Source organism: Macrobrachium nipponense, chromosome 12 (genome assembly GCF_015104395.2).
Source record: "Macrobrachium nipponense isolate FS-2020 chromosome 12, ASM1510439v2, whole genome shotgun sequence".
In the NCBI taxonomy this organism is placed as follows: domain Eukaryota; kingdom Metazoa; phylum Arthropoda; class Malacostraca; order Decapoda; family Palaemonidae; genus Macrobrachium; species Macrobrachium nipponense.
The window spans coordinates 75,528,584-75,547,183 of NC_087205.1; the positions used below are offsets into that span (position 1 = coordinate 75,528,584).

At 34.1% G+C, this 18,600-nt stretch overlaps 1 protein-coding gene across 2 annotated transcripts in view; it reads left to right on the forward strand.

Annotated features, from left to right (window-relative positions):
* Nucleotides 1-18,600, forward strand: part of LOC135224606 (uncharacterized) — a 477,388-nt gene that overhangs the window by 376,179 nt on the left and 82,609 nt on the right. For both annotated transcript variants that reach the window (XM_064263767.1, XM_064263768.1), the window contains exon 2: nt 1,377-1,612. In XM_064263767.1, the coding sequence (XP_064119837.1) occupies nt 1,377-1,612 (236 nt within the window). The remainder of the gene's footprint in view (nt 1-1,376; nt 1,613-18,600) is intronic.

Genomic DNA, 18,600 nt, shown 5'->3' on the forward strand with positions numbered 1-18,600 from the left:
CTCGGGCTTTATAAATAATATCAAATGCTCCTTTCCCATGTCTATTTTGCACCAAATGTCCAGCCCTCTCTAGGTCTCCCATCCCTCCTTGTACCTCCAAATTCTACACTTCATTTATCACCAGGTCGTTACTCTTACATGTATTTACCCTTAAAATTCATCTCATCATCGCACTTTTACCGTCTCCAACATCAGACGTTTCACAACCCATTCACGACTTATTTCCTTATCCTTCAATGATGCAACATCACTCCTTTTTCTGACTTCTCGAATAACTATACATGTTGAATAATTGCATCCAATATATATATATATATATATATATATATATATATATATATATATATATAGTATATATATATATATTATATATATATATATATATATATCTATATATATAGATATATAGATATATATATACATCATATATATATATATATATATATATATATATATATATATATATATATATATATATATATATATATATATATATATATATATATATATAATTTGTGTATGTGCATACATACATACATAATGCATGTGCGTATGAATGTAAAAGCATAAATATATATAAATATAAATATATATATGTGTGTCTATATATATATATATATATATATATATATATATATATATATATATATATATATATATGTCCCGTGTGTGTGTGTGTGTGTGTGTGTGTGTGTGTTTGAGTCGTTCGCCACATCAATATGCATGGTCACTCGTTCTCATGATATACAAACAAAAATTTTACGAATTTTACCCATTTCACTGCGTAAAGTTCCAGAGACCGTTGTACTGAATTTCCAATCTTATTCTCACATATTGCTTTTCCATTTTCTTGTTAGCTATTTTGTTTTGGTATTAGAGTTTCATCGTTGCTTTTTATCTTTTTTGGCAATTTGGTATTAACCCATAATTCACAATTACCCAAGAGATTTGATTTTTGGTTCTCTGTTTACGAAATGGATCTCTGAAAGTCAGGAGAATATATTTGCCACCGAAATATCTAATTTTTTTTTTTTATTAATTGTTAATTTTCATTTGAATTTTTGTTTCAATAAAACCTCTGTTATTTTTTTATGTCTTAGTTTTGTTGTTTTTTTTGGTTGAAATTCTAAATTTATTTGTATATCTACCATTCTATTGTGACTTCTCTCCCTTGTCTTTTTTGGCTAATTATCTTTAGTTTTGGTGCTTAATTACTCTTAACTCTTCGTAATACCTTCTTTACTCAATATTCATCTGAAATTTTTAGTCAGCAAAATTTGCAATTTTTTTTCTTTCTCATTTTCTCGGTTGAACTTTCACCCGAAATTCCCAACGAACAGACATCTAACTTTGGCATTTCGATTCTTCTCCTTCAGGCCGCATCACCGGAGTCCGCATAACAGACCTCAGAGTTCCGTCAGTGGCGCTCAAGGGCGACGAGGTCCGCCTCGTGTGCGACTACAAGGAGGAGAACGGGGCGTCGCTCTACACCCTCAAGTGGTACAAGGACGACCAGGAGTTCTACCGACACCAGCCGGGCATATCGCCGCACACGACACAGGAGCGCTGCCAGGACGCTTATATGTACACCGTCGAGGGAGTTAGTGTCGATGTGAGTGACAATGGTGGTGGTTTGGTAAGAAGGCCAGTTCTCTCGGTTTTCTTCGCTTTTTCATTTGTTCTCTGACGTTTCCTCTGCATTATTATTATCAAAATAGCTTAACAGACCACTGAGCTGACTATCAGCTCTCACAGGGGTGGCCCGAAGTTTTCGAATGGAATACCAGGTCTATGCCAGAGGCCAAACACTGTGACAAACATTTACTGTTGATGTGGTGGAGGTGATTTGAAAATGAGATTTAGTCCTAATGCACAGCGCTGGAACTTATGGGGTCGGGTCATTCAGCCGTTGAAAGGAAAATTGAGCGTAAAGGAGGTCTCATAGCTGTAACAGGAGGAATACCTCAGTTGTTAGGAGAGGTTGGAGAGTAAGATGGAAGAAAGAGAATATGGACGGAGGTACAGTCAAAGGAATGATAGGAGTGGTGAAGGTGACGATGCAAAAGAATTTCCCTGAATGTGATTCAGAAATGGTACTTTCTCAGTAAATTTTGCTACTTTTTATCATACGAAATATGGGTGTGATGTTTTCCTTTTTGGGGGAAGTATTTTTTCCAACATTTAGCACAGATGGTTTACAGGAACAAATAAAGGAAAATCACCTTCACTGCGATTTTATAAGTCATTTTCTCCACAAAATTACTGTTGATGATCACTTTTAGTCAGAGAAAACATCATTGTGGTATTAAGAATTTTTGTAGTATTCCCTTTTCATGTTCTTTCAGTACAGGATGCACAATATCAATCTATCCTCTATCGCGCACCCCACGAAGAAAAATAAAAAACAGGGTAAGAATTAGCATAAATATTAACACATGCTTATTTTTGCTCGCAAGGATCCCTACGCATTTTTTAACTAATGCTAAGGTCCAGAAAAAAGTTCTAAGGCTCTTGAAGCGCAGAAAGATATACAAATAAAAAGAAAATCATAAAATATCCCGGGACACCAGTAAAATTTAATTTATTTTCAGTAAAATCGCTGAGTCTCACGTTCCGCTCAGCTTTTTACTGACATCTTAGAACACTGACCTTAGGGTGTGTAGAATGTGAGTGTACTTTTTTTTTTAATCTTTTCACACGTCCGGTATTGGTTACACATCTGTTCATGCAAACAAGCATATATGTGCACACAGGCAAACAGACAGGCACATACACGCACATACAATCATGCACGTACATAAATACAAAAATATAATACACACAAACATATATATATATATATATATATATATATATATATATATAATAATATAATAATATATACTAATATACATATAATATATAATATATATATATATATATATATATATCTATATATATACATATATATATATATATATATTATAATATATATATATTATATATAAAGGTTTTTTGCCACGAAGGAAAAAATGAAAAAGCGAGATAGCCAAGTACTTTCGGTCATATTCGGACCCTTTACTGAGGCAAACTGATTTTACAGAGAACAACATAGTCAAAAGAAGGCTTAATATACAAACTGACACTACAAGAATTTGTGTAAAAATTCATGATATTAAATTGTATATGCTCCCGTGTTTTTTCAAAATGTACTGTTTTCTGGAAGAATCACTTGTTTACTGCGTGTATCCTTCAAGGTGTGGCTACCCTCAGGCGGCTCCTCCTTTCTGTAGAGTGAAAATCGCCCTTATTGCTAATCTTGTAGTGTCAGTTTGTATATTAAGCCTTCTTTTGACTATGTTGTTCTCTGTAAAATCAGTTTGCCTCAGTAAAGGGTCCGAACAGGACCGAAAGTACTTGGCTATCTCACTTTTTCATTTTTTCCTTCGTGGCAAAAAACCTTTATTTATACATAGCATCACGTTTTATATACTTCGTGATCAAGTTATCCATATATATATATATATATATATATGATATATATAATATAATATCTTATAGACATACATACATACATACATATAATAGAAATATTATATATTATATAATATTATATATAATTATATAATATACACTATATCACGTGTGATCAACTGAATATGGGATCTTACTTTTGTTATTAATACTATCACCTTGATGTATACAACACCTCCTTAAATTCTATAAGCATTGCACTATTGCCCCTTGTATTATCTATTGCTTCCTTCGGGATTAGGCATTATTCACCTTCCACCCCATTTAACTTTTCTTCGGGTCCAGTTGACCTCTAAATACAATTGCAACATGGTGCCTCGCCATTTTTACAAATTCACTTCCTAGTCCATTTTCGTCGTTACATTTTCATCCCACGAGTCATTTTCTCATCTGAATATGGAGTCGCAGACTTCACTTTCAGCCTAACGGTTCTTAATCGCCTTCTGCAAACTGCCACTTACATCGTGTTCTCCCGAGAGAAATTCCGTCTTGCATTTCTATCACGTGGATCATCATACGCGCTATGACGGTTCGTGCCTCTCATGCAAGCCTGTTACCGTCGCATCACTCTTGAAAGGTTCCTTTCCTTTTCGTCATAAACAGGTGCTTCATGAGAGCTTTTTTCAGACATTAAAAATTGTGTTTCGTTTGAAATATTACTCTTGTTGACAAGTCGAACACGTTATTTTCTGTGGTCGATGCCATGCATTTTTTAACTGCATGATGAACTTTTATTCTCCTTCAATGATTCCTTGCAATGCAAATTAGAAAAGCTTATAAAATGGGGCAAAATTGTAAGTCGCTTACCACTACACAATAAGCATCCCAGTGATTACACTTCTAATTCCTATCTTTTCAGAGAGCAATCATTTCTATAACACAATCCTTTCTTCATATCAAATCATTTTTCAGGGAGATTTGTTCATTTTCACTCGTCCAAAAATGGAAGATTTAAAAACCATTCACTACTGTCATATCGTCGAACTATTTGGCAGTTTTATGCAATTAGAAACTGTACAAATAATATTTCATTACGTAATTCGCTTCATCCAAGGTTGATTCTGCTTATGGAAAGTTACACATTTGGATATGTCATTAGTCTGGTATCTTAATGGGATTTGCATTAACTGGAAAATGGTTTAGCAGTTTCAATGTTTTTTGTGAAGAATTTAAAAAATTACATAAATTGCGATTTATATATGTATATATATATATACAAGTGGATTTATGCATGTATTTATGTGCCACACACACTTCTACACGAATTGAGCAATTTCCAAACCTGCTATAAACATAACTTAGCATCGGGGAAAGAATACTGTGGGCGTAAGACATCACAGGCACCAAAGGGCCGGGGGTGGGGAGTGGGGGGGGGGGGGGGGAGGGGGGGGGGGGGGGGGGGGGTGTTAGGGTGGGTTAAGGGGTGTAAAAAAAAACAGCTGAAAATGACAGATACTAGCGTCTAATACAGAGTTTTCGAGGTCGCTGAGATTAATAATGACACTCTGATGCTTAAGTCCAAGATCAGCCCCATTGGGGGTGTGGGGGCAGTTGGTGAAGAGGGGTGGTAGGGGATGACTTGAAAATAACCAAAACCAACAGATATTAGCGTCTAATCCACAGTTTATAACAAATATTAGACGCTAATATTTATTATAAACTATGGATTAGACGCTAATATCTGTTGGTTTTGGTTATTTTCAAGTCATCCCCTACCACCCCTCTTCACCAACTGGCCCCACACCCCAATGGGGCTGATCTTGGACTTAAGCATCAGAGTGTCATTATTAATCTCAGCGACCTCAAAAACTCTGGATTAGAGTTTTAGACCTTGAAAACCATAGTTTTCAAGGTCACTGAGATGATTAGTGACACTCCTGATGCCATTGAAGTCCTAGTTTATCCCCTACAGAAAGGGCAGTGGGAAGGGGTGACATATAAAAATAACAGAAAATAAGAGATACAAGTGTCTAATCCATAGTTTTTTAGGTTGCTGGAATGAATAGTTGCTCTTCCGATGTCCTTTAAGTCCAAGTTTAGCCCCTATAGAAAAGGGGGCTGAGAAAGGGGTGAGAAGGTGGTGATATCTAAAAATAACTGACAACTACAGATATTAGCGTCTAATCCATAGCTTTTGAGGTTGCTGAGATGAATAGTGACACTTCCGATGCCTTTTAATTCCAAGTTCAGCCCAAATAGGATTAGTGAGAAGTGGCAAAATATAAAATGTAAAAAATGCTGGGCAATGTAACTGAAGCAACTATCTTGACAGGAGAGAGAGAGAGAGAGAGAGAGTTTATCAATTGTCATTCAGTTTTTCAGGGCAGTGCTGGGTAGGTCAGCTAGTGTATATATACATGTAATATAATATAATTATATATATATATATTATATATATATATATATATATATATGTATAATATATATATATACTATATATATTATATATATATATATATATAAGTCATATCACTTTTCCGTGATTCATATACATATATCGAGCTACAATGTCCTTTAATATCTAATTCGCTCTACCTCGGAATTAATATATTTTCATATATGCTTAACCGAAGGGGAATTTTTTCTCGATAATAGACTTGCCTGGATCGGGGCACGATCCCAGGATCGCGCCCCGATCCAGGCAATCTATTATCGAGAAAAAATTCCCCTTCGGTTAAGCATATATGAAATATATTAATTCCGAGGTAGAGCGAATTAGATATTAAAGGACATTGTAGCTCGATATATATATATATATATATATATATATATATATATATATATATATATATATATATATATATATATGTATATATATTATATATATATATATATATATATATATATATAATATACATATGTAAATGTAAACTTATATAATACATATATATACTGTATATATGCATATGCGTGTATTTACTGACCCATTTGACCAGAATATGATATATATTTGTAATAGCCACAATAACTTCCTCGTACCTCGTTTTGGATATGTTTATCTTTAGAGGCTTCTTATATGAACTGGATAAGAGAAAAACTTTTTTTTTCCATGGTAAGCACCAACACATGCACGTTAGGTTCCAGAAACGAACTCTTAATGCACTCTCCTACAGAGGAATGAGTGTTAGGGAGTCGTCACTGGAACATCCCGGGCATGGAATGTGGAAATTTCTACATTTGTTCCAGGCTCGGATGAAAGGCTTGTATGGATAGCGAATTCAAAAACTGTGCGAGGAAGTCAAGCAACTGATATTATACTATTATCATTTTATATTCATATATATCCTATATATTATTATATATATATAATATATTATATATATATATATATATACGTATATATATATATATATATATATATATTATTATATATATATATTACAAATGTTCTTTATTCAAATATATATGCATACACACAAATATATACACATTAAGCTACAAACGTCCTTTAATATCTAATTTGCTCTATCTCAGTATTAATATATTTTCATATATGTTACCCGAAGGGGAATTTTTTAGTTTATAATAATTTCGTTGACTCAAGGGCGCGATCCTCGGAACCAAGAAATCAGGAAGTACAGTGAAGCACTTTTAGCCACACAGCTATCACGAGAGCTATAAGTTAATGCTGCCTCGCACCTACAAATCCCTGTCGTGTTCAGGTATTCGTTGTTTTGGAGTCGGCATCAACCTCCTCGACCTAGATAGCTGTGTAGTGCTTTTGTCGCACGCAGCCAATTTATGAGTATTACCACATCACCGTGATTCATATATGTGGATTAAGCGCCCGTGAGCCAACGAAATTATTATCAACTACAAAATTCCCCTTCGATTAACATATATAAAAATACATTAATTCCGAGGTAGAACGAATTAGATATTGAAAGACATTTGTAGCTTAATGCAATTATATGAATCTCGGTGATGTGATAAATATATATATATATATATATATATATTTTATATATATATATATATATATATATATTATATGGATCACATAATGTGTCTGTGTATGTGCAGGTTTATGTTTGTGTGTGTGTACTTGATCTGTCTGCCTATGGCTAAAACCAGTGTTTGATAACAGAAAAGCTAAACGTTAGATATTTCCTATAAAAACCTGAAACGTAGCAAGTAAGCTGACTTTACCCACTAACATCGCAAACACAAAATTCAGAAGATTTCGTAAATATTAATTATCAGGAGTAACAGAGAAATCCATTGAATAAGAGGTAAAAATTCAAAGATGAAATTATGCTAAAGACGGTAATACTAAATAATTCAGCATGGCTCATAAATACTTGATCAACAATTAGCTAGTTGAGATATTTAGGCTATTCTACTTTGATGATGTTTTCAGTGATGGGCAGGAAAGTCACGGCTGACTGTCCTGGGAGTAGGTTTCTGCATAATTAATGACTTCAATTATTTTTGGGACATACCTAATTAGGTTTTTAATAATGTGTTTATTGACATCACACGGGTGAAATCGGTGTATCAGGTTTGGACTTTGTTTTGTTTCGTTGCATTTTTCATCTGGTTGTTTGTGTCTTTCGGGTACCAGGAGATGCTGCAGTTTTTACGTCGGTTATCAACAACATTTTCACTGGTGATTCTAACAATGCAACACAATTTCATCCACACGAAAACGGTATTGTTTGTTTGTATTGTGTTTTTACGTTGCATGGAACCAGTGGTTATTCAGTAACGGGACCAACGGCTTTACGTGACTTCCGAACCACGTCGAGAGTGAAATTCTATCACCAGAAATACACATCTCTTACTCCTTAATGGAATGTCCAAGAATAGAACTTGCGACCACCGAGGTGGAACGCCAACACCATACCAACCACGCCACTGAGGCGCTGAAAACGGTCTTGTTTAGCCTCATTATTAGCATAACTTTTTATATATTTTTACAAACTTCAGGCCTTCAGGAGCGTTTCTAGTCCCCGTATTCATCGTGACAAGCAATCGAAAAGCTGAGCTCATCACAATATATGACGTCTTGAACTTATTCGTAACTCTGACCACATAACACTTCTAATGCAATCCGAAATCACTATGAAGAAGCAGGAGAGGAACGCCTAGAAAATGCTAGAGACGGAAGGGAAGAAGTAAACCAAAGTGAGGGTTTTGATGTCCTAGATTCTAGGACCTAAAAGCTCGAGAGCACGTTCATGATAGCAGTGACTGCTGCTGTGTGAGGAAGAAAGTGAGGAAAAAGGGGAGGAGGGGAGCCGTTTATCAACTGCTTATAAGATATTTTGGTGTTCATCCACTATTTAGCAGTAAGAGTGTGAATGTGGCAAACAACTGTCTTTTTTTATGATTATACATAAACACAAATAAACAAACACACACACACACACACACACACACACACACACACACATATATATATATATATATTATATATATATATCTATATATTGTGCATGTAAAATACATATATATTTTTCTGTATGTTAAACTGCATCTAACCCATTAACATCGAATTCACCTTGCCTTGCAAACAGCGTATAAGCTAACGAATTACTGTATTACTAACGTGCAGTGAATTTGATATTAAATGTATTTTTGTGGCTTGATACATGACAGCATGGAATGGTCACATATAAAATCAACAATAAATTATCTTACACGTAAACACTATATATATATATATAGATATAGTATATATATATATAAACTGAAAAATGTCTGGTTGTATGAATGCTATACAAATCAACATTTCTCGACCCGATTTTGGTGCGATTTTATGTATAAGTCAATTGGTGCGATTTTAAGTATAAGTCAATATCAAACCAGGGACGGTCATGGTGAAAACAGAATTAAAATCGGACCATTTGGTTGGGTAAAGGCGGGGTGTGGGAATGGGGTGCAATGTGGAAATTACCGAAAACAAGATATTAGTAAGTAATCTATATTTTTTGAAGTCGCTGAGAAAATTAGTGACACTCCTGAAGCCCTTCAAGTCCAGTTCAGCCTTGATGGTTGGGGTTGGGGGGAAGGGTGAGAAGGGGTGGGAAGGGGGTGACCAGTGAAAATAACCGAAAACACAGATATTAGTGTCTAATTCATAGTTTTCAAGGTAGCTGAGACGAATAGTGCCACACCTGATTCCCTTTGAATCCAAGTTCAGCCCTAATAGGATGAGGGGGTGAGAAGTGGGTGGGACGGGGAAACGTAAAAATAACCGAAAACTATGGTTAGTTATAATTTTCTAATCCATAGTTTTCGAGGTTGCCAAGAAGAATAGTGACACTCTCGATGCTCTTTAAGTCTAAGTTCATCCCTGATGCCCTTCAAGTTCATGTTCAGCCCTGATGTGGGTGCAGGGAAGGGTGAAAAGGAGTGGAATGGGGATGACTTGTAAAAAAAACTGAAAACAACAGATATTAGTGTATAATTTATGGTTTTCAAGGTCACTGAAATGAATAGTGACACTCCCAATGTCCTTTAATTCTAAGTTGAGCCCCGATAGGAAGGACGGGTGGGAAGGTGGTGACTTGTAAAAATAACCAAAACTACAGATATTGTTGTCTAAACCATAGTTTTTGAGGTTGCCGAGATGAAAGTGACACTCCCGAAGCCCTTTGAATCCAAGTTCAGTCTTAACAGGAAGGAGGGGTGTGAGAAGGGTAAAAAATAAAATGTAAAAATGACGGATATTAGTGCCTAATACATGGTTTTTGAGGTCACTGGGATGAATAGAAAATGTCAAAAATGCTGAATACTGTAACACTATCTTAACAGGGAAGGAAGAGAGTGAGAAAGAGAGGGAGTAAGAGAGAGAGAGAGAGAGAGTTTATTGTTGTCATTCAGTTTTCCAAGGCAGCGCTGGGTTGGTCAGGTAGTAATATACAAATGGCAATGTGTACTTTTGCTCCTGCTTGATTCACAAACATTTGTAAGACCTTCATTTGTGCAACATACAGAGATCATGAATGAGGTCATTCTTAAAGGCATATGTGATGAGAGAAGCAAGCCTGTTTATAATTTTCCCTTTAAGAGAATTATTAGTTTGGGTGTTTGCCAGACCTAACATAATTAAATCCAATTACATAATCCACTGGCCAATAATCCTCACATATAAAGTTATATATTCCAGCCATTATCACTCATTAATCACTTGTATGATTAGTAATCAGTAAAATCCAATCTAGTTAATAAGTTTCAGCCAAAAGATGACCAACCATTCCACACTCCTGTGTAACAATGTTAGAACAATAGTTGAAAATTGGGTTATATAAGACGTAGTTTACTAATACTATTAATAAAAAAAATAATTAAAACGCAAATAACTAAAATAACATTATTATAATTCTGATGATGATGATTACTATTATTATAGTTATCATTATTGTGCTTAAGAAGCAGACCCTCTCTCAAGCATACTTTATTAAAAGTAATGGCTACTTCAGCAGCGTTACACTTGCAGAGAAATAGAGAAGAATCTCTACAAGTGTAACGCTGCTGAAGTAGCCATTACTTTTAATAAAGTATGTTATTATTATTATTATTATTATTATTATTATTATTATTATTATTATTATTATTATTATTATTATTATTATTAATTGTAAAAATGCACACTGATTAAGTTATTTGCTTCTGATCAGGTAAATGTGATATGCCAGTCTGAGTTTTTTAATAATATGACTTCAGTCTGGGAAAGGACATCAGACTTGAACTGGCGACCCCTTTTGAAAATATAAATATAGTTATTCTTATTTATATTTTATTTCCTGAGCAATGCTTCCCCTTTAAATAAAAAAAGTGGGGAAATTTTTCTCGTTATCCACGAATGCCTGTAGCTGCAAGCTGGCATTGTTTTTTTCTACGTTTCTTTTTAACACCTAAAAAATAATATTTCGTGCTGGAAAAATACGAAGTGGCAATAACTGAAGTAAAGTGTTATAAAATTTGGAATATCGTTATGCATTTCAAATCTCTTAGACATTTGATACATTAATCATCGGGAATTATTTTACGGGTATTGTAAAATATATATATAACGCCAGTCGTCAAGTATGTGCTGTGATAATGGTAATAGAATATATATATATATATATATATATATATATATATATATATTATATAATGTGTATGTATATTTACACACACAAACACACACACACACACACACACACATAATATAAATATATATATATATATATATATATATATATATATATATATATATATATATATATATATATATAAAACCTTGATTAAAGAGAGTCGCCTGGTAAGTGAATAATTCGCTTAAGCTAGTAAACAAGAAATACGACGCTCTTAAAAATAACCATACAGCTACTATTAACCAACGTGAAAACATCAACATGCAATAAATTTCTTCTGCTACTTCTCTTAAATCTCCTCCTCCCCTTCCTCTTCCTCTTCCTCCTCGTTTACTGTAAATTCACCTACTTACTGTACATGATCTGGAGAGACACTTAAGTATCTCTAAATGAAGTAACTTTGGGAGATTTTCTATTAGCGGTTTGATTTACTGACGTCTTATCTAACTCAGAATTGAGGACTAGTTAACGTTAGGTCAGAGGGATAGGTAAGTTTAATAGGCATGCTATAAGGTGTGCCTCAACAAATACCTACGCCTCAAAAAGTTCAGAAACGTCTGAAGTGTATAAGATGACATACAAATCCTGGACATTTAATGTATTTGGAGTAGCCTACTTTTTCATCACGATTTCATAAGCATGAATTTGAATACAAAAACTAAATTTTACAAAGGGAGAATTTGGCTGATTCAGCTGTCGGTTCTACTAACTGAAAGTTTTGTTTGTCTGGTGTTTTTACGTTGCATGCAACCAGTGATTATTCAGCAATGGGACCAACGGCTTTACGTGACTTCCGAACCACGTCGAGAGTGAATTTCTTTCACCAGAAAGGATTTGCTACGTTTCGGCATAGCCCATTGGGCGCTGCCGTTTCGGCTTGGCCGATTCGGCGTCAGAAAACTAATAGCACTATTCGCGTAGCCGTTTAGGCGTCAGATTGTTTCGACGTCTTTGTTCGATTAATTTTTCTAGAAATGCAGCACGTCCTTTCTGAACTTTATTCAGAAAAATAAAACAGTAAAAATTTTTATATTATTAAAAGACTAGTGGAATAATGTAAATAAAAAACTTGAATTGGGAAAAACTATAAATTTTATTCACTTAGAGAATTAATTTTTCATTTCGTAATTATGAGCAATACCCTTCAGGAATTCAATAGGCTCTGATGACTCAACTTCCATTACTATTTTTTTTTTTATTCTTTCATCAGCATTTCTATATTTCTTTAGCTTTTTGGGAAGTGGATATCCAGCGATTAAATTTTTCTAGAAAATGCATCAGTCCCTTTCTGAACTTTCCTCAAGGCATCAATAAATTTCCAGATGGAAGGATGATGCATTCCTAGTTCGAACTGTAGACGTCGATTGGCAGCTTCAGCGTGATTGTTAGTGCGATCTTCATCATTTACAGTGCGTTCATAAAGGTCCCAGATCTCGGGAGCAAACATTCTTGCATTTCGACGCCTATTCTTGAGAGGCGCCAGTTAAACAATCATTGACTACAACGGTTGGTGGCTCCAGCGTTTCAGCACTTCTTTTCTTAATATTTGTTTTCAACTTTTCAACTTCTACTTTTGCAGCAGATGGTTCATGGGTATGTTGATTCAACTGGCGAATCACTTTTCCATCCTTCATATGTAATCTTACTTTACACCGATCTTTCTGTTCACATCGCCATCGTGAATCACTTTGCTTCTTCCAGGTTTTGTTAAAATATCTCCTTCCATTTCGTACAATAGGGCTTAGACGACGGAAAATTCTAAAGCTGCCAAAAAGTAAATGTAAAAAAAAAAAAAAAAAAAAAAAAAACAATTGTTCAATTGCTAAACAATTGTTAAAATGAGAGCTAATTGCGCTATAACGACGAAGTATCTATTTGATGGCTAAATGTCGTTTACAGCGACAAAGTAGTCATTTGACGCCTAACAGTCTCTCCGCCGACAATTTCTATATGCCAAATCGGCTACGCCGAATCGGCCAAGCCGAAACAGCGACGCCAAACGGGCTACGCCAAAAAGTCTCATTCCCCACCAGAAATACACATCTCTAACACTTCAGTGAAATGCCAGAGAATCGACTCTCAGCCATGGAGGTGGCAGGCCAAGACCATACCGATCACGCCACGTAGGCACCCCTAACTGAGATGGAGAGCAGCAACCCGTCATCCAGACTATATTTTACTGACCAATAATTCAGTCATTCAAATTCGGGTTAAAAAAAATTCGCAGCAATGAAATGGCAGTAATCGAACCATCGTAATTAGCCTTGAAATTTAGAGACCAATAAACAGAACTGTCAATTCACGGCCAATGAGCCCACATTAATTAACTGGATTCTACTCAGCCCATCAGTTCTCAAATCTTCCTCTTTAAAATCACCCCCAAAGAAAAGTAATTGCAATATGAAAAAAAAAAAAAACGCTGGCCAAAAATCAACACAGACCCCTTACTAAATTTATTATAGAACGGTAAAGTATACAATACTCCTAATTTACAACATGTCCTCTTACTTTACGCTATTAAACATGTGCTAAAAATAGTAGAGGTAGCACAGTACCGTAAAATTTAATGAAAGTTCTGATATGTCTTTGTATGACAGCAAAAAGGAAAGAATGCGACAGTCAACGGCCCTGAGGAAGAAACTCACTTTGTTGAATTTGTCTTAAAATACTGATGGAATCAGCAACCAGCGTCGGAGGAAAACATGATCAATTCAAGAGGGTTGAAAGCGTAGAATTAAATTCTTGCTTACTACACTGAAGAAGTCGGGTACACTGTTTTACGTTAAAAAGCACCTGCTAAATGAAAGACTGACACACACACATACACAAATTATATGTGTAGTTCATTCAAAATCATATGCCCATTCAACAAAATCTGTCAGCACAAAATGCAATCAAAACAATACCCTTCCACCTCATTAACAAAAGAGCAAAAACAAACAAACGCTCACGGTCCTGAAGCGAATGAAGAGGAAAATATTAAAAGCGAAAACCGACTTAGGTTGAAAGTGATATAACACCAAAGTAATAATAGGGTTTTCATCAGCCTTCATTCATCGATCAATCTCAAAGAGCCCCATTTTTTATCATAAAGGTGAGGAAATTACACGTGACTTCCAATATCTTAAAGTGCAGCTGAAAGAAATTGATTAAAAAGTGGATGATGGATGAGCTCCTTACAAACTGGGACCGGGTTCCAGCAGAGCTAAAAAGACTGGTGTAGTCGTTTAGTGATGAAGAAGAAGAAGAAATTATATCAAGAGGAGAAGAAAGAGCGAGATATGAAATGAAATGAAATATATGAAATGAAATGAAATAAGAAAAAAACTAAAAGAATAACTAATTGCACGTAAGATGCGCACAAAATGGAGAACTTAGTCACATCATAAAAATATCAACAAATTATTGGATGGCTGCGACGTCCATCATTAAAGACATTAATATCCATTAAAAATTACCGATATGTATAAACAAGAAATAGAGTTTCAAGTTACTCATGCAGATGCGAGAGGCATTTGCATATGATTATACCCGACTGTCATCAGGGACATCTGGAATGAGCGTCCTGGTAATTATGAATTGTTGCAGGTGAGGCAAGGTGGTGTTATTTGAGAAAGACCTCAAGACACGCTGAGAGATACGTTTGTTTCAAGGGTAGGACAAGCAGTTTAAATTTACTTGTACTAATGGTTCTCTCTTACCTCGACATTGCTTGAGAACCAACCGACGAGGAGTTTTTGCCCCGTGTCTGTGCTTCATCGACAGGCTTCTTACGAAAGGGAAGAGCTGAACTTACAATGGAGCTTAACTAATGTTCCTTTTGGTCCTAGAAAAGAAAGCACAAAGATTAGTACAGTCTTTTAACTCCATTTCTTCAATTCAAAGTATTAATGAAATACTGTCATGTTTGTTGTCTTAATTTTCAACATCTCTAGAACAAAATAAAAACAGTTGTGTCTCTCATTTTAATTTTAATAAAACTTTCTCTCTCCATCTCCCTCTCTCTACGAATATATACATGCATATATATATATATATATATATATATATATATATATATATATATATATATATATATATGTATATATGGTATATGTATATATATATATATATAGTATATATATGTATATATATATGTATATATGTATATATATATATATATATATATATATATATATATATATATATATATATATATATATATATATATATATATATGCATGTATATATTCGTAGAGAGGGAGAGGACGAGAGAAAGTTTTATTAAAATTATTAAAATGAGAGACACAACTGTTTTTATTTTTGTTCTAGAGATGTTGAAAATTAAGGCAACAAACATGACAGTATTTCATTAATACTTTGAATTGAAGAATGGAGTTAAAAGACTGTACTATAACTTTGTGCTTTCTTTTCTAGGACCAAAAGGAACATTAGTTAAGCTCCAAATTGTAAGTTCAGTCTCTTCCCTTTCGTAAGAAGCCTATCGATGAAGCACAGACACGGGGCAAAAACTCCTCGTCGGTTGGTTCTCAAGCAATGTCAAGGTAAGAGAGAACCATTATTACAAGTAAATTTAAACTGCTTGTCCTACTCCTGAAACAAACGTATTTCTCATCGTGTCGTGAGGTCTTTCTCAAATAACACCACCTTGCCTCACCTGCAACAATTCATATGTATATATATATATATATATATATATATATATATATATATATATATATATATATATATATATATATATATATATATATATATATATATATATATATATATATATATATATATATATATAAGCATGCATGTATGTATAACTGAATCACGAAAGTTTGGAACGTGATAAATCCATAAATAAAAGTATAAGCCACGAAGGAAAAATAAACAACGGAGTTGCTACAAGATCTTTCGACGTTCAACGTCCTTTACTCAGCAGAGTAAAGGACGTGGAACTTCGAAGATCTTGCAGCAACTCCGTTGTTTCTTTTTCCTTCATGGCTTATACCTTTATGTATGTATGTATGTATGTATGTATGTATGTAATGTATTATGTAAGTTATATATATATATATATTTATATATAATATATAAATATATATGATATATATATATATATATATATATATATATATATATATATATATATATAATATATATACAATATATATACATTATCACACTTTTCTTAATTCTCCATTTATATAACTAATTTTCGAGTACGATTGCTCAAAGGAAAGAATGGCAAAGATGATACAATTATACCAGCTAAAAACCTTCATTACTGAAACTTAAGTAAGTTATATGAAAAATAACAAATAAAATGAGAAATACTAATCGTATATTTGCAAAATTCTTGATCCAATTCATTCGTTGCGTAAATTTTCCCTTTCTTTAATTCTTTATGACTTGTACTTTTCAATCTCATTCTCAATATAAAGCAATTTGAATTATCAATGTATTTATTCATTTGTATTCTTTTTTCCATTAAAAGCCATAAATAATCAGCAAAAATTATTTCCCATCATTCCCCATTATGAACCAATCAGAATCCAACTCTTTTTAATGATGTCCTCATTATGAAATGACCAGAATCGCCAACACTTTTCATCCTTCAATTCTTTCCTCATTATGAGGCTAACCGAATACATTTATTCTTTCATCCCTCAATATACTTTCTTCATTATGAACCTCATTATGAACCACGCAGAATCGCCGAACCCCTTCTATATTTCAATCCTTTTCTCATTCTAAGCCAACAAGAATCTTCAAATTGTGCGATATTGACGTATTCCATATCACTTAACAACGGTCTCTCCCTCTCGTGTAGCTGCCATTAATCAAATGGTTAGGGAACTAAATGCGTCCATTAAATCTATAATTCGTTGGATGGGGCTCATCAATTGCGGAATTGCCTTCGGCCCCACGAATTTTTATTTTGCGTGCGCTCTTCATTTACTTGTTTCTTACTTTTGCCAACTAGTATCAATTCTCATTAGCTTTTTGGTGCCTTTGTTGTTTTGTTTTGCTTACGCACTACTTTTACTGGTAAATTATAAAGCAAATATTTCGGAGCTTTACGGGGTGTGTATTGTTTTCATTTAGAAACGAGTTGCATTCTATTCTTAATAATTCATATCTGTAGCTTGACCTCATAACCAATTTCTTTGCTTTTTCAGTCATATATGACACTTCAAATATAAAATTATTAAAAATGTTCGTTCACACTCCTTACATCGTCTAATGTTTTAAACTTTCAATGTTTTTTTAGGTGTATCTTTTCAAGTATATTCATTTTTACGCCATGCATCTTAAGTTTATTATGCACAATGACACTTTTCAGTTAAGATGTTTAAAAAGGTGTTGACTCCTTTTACGAATTAATGCTACAATATAAAGTAATTTTTCTTTTTTCTTTCTGTTTTCTAAACATGATTGCAAGGGAAATTACTAATACTATTAGAATCTAGAAGGTGCTCAAACTGCTTTCCTTAACCTGTTTTGACTTAAAGGCAGCCCTGTAAGTTGGGATTTGTTGAGCAAAGGCGTCTGCATAATTGTCGCTATGGCTTTAGTTTTCTTTGTTATAACCAGGTCATGATAAAATTCGCTCGAACACATAGTCAAATCCTTCCCTAGAATCATTTTAACCGGATGCAGAGCTTCATTTCTGCAGAGAAATTTGAAGCAAAACAGAATGGAATGACAGCCTCAACAAATTAGTCAGTTAAAGGGCATCAACAGTCAAGACGACTCAACCAGCTGAAATGGAGAGAACAGGCGCAATAATTCAACAACCTCAACCACAACATTTATGCAATGTACCTTCAACTACAACTCATTCAACAAAACTGCAACTGAATACACCAAAGTGGCAACAATTACAGATCCAATCATCTAAATGGCAGCATATACCCAAATACACCAACCTACCAAAAGTGCAAAGACAGTAAGTTAATCAGTTTTTCAAAATAACATCATTATCATCATAATATCCTTCGACGCAGCT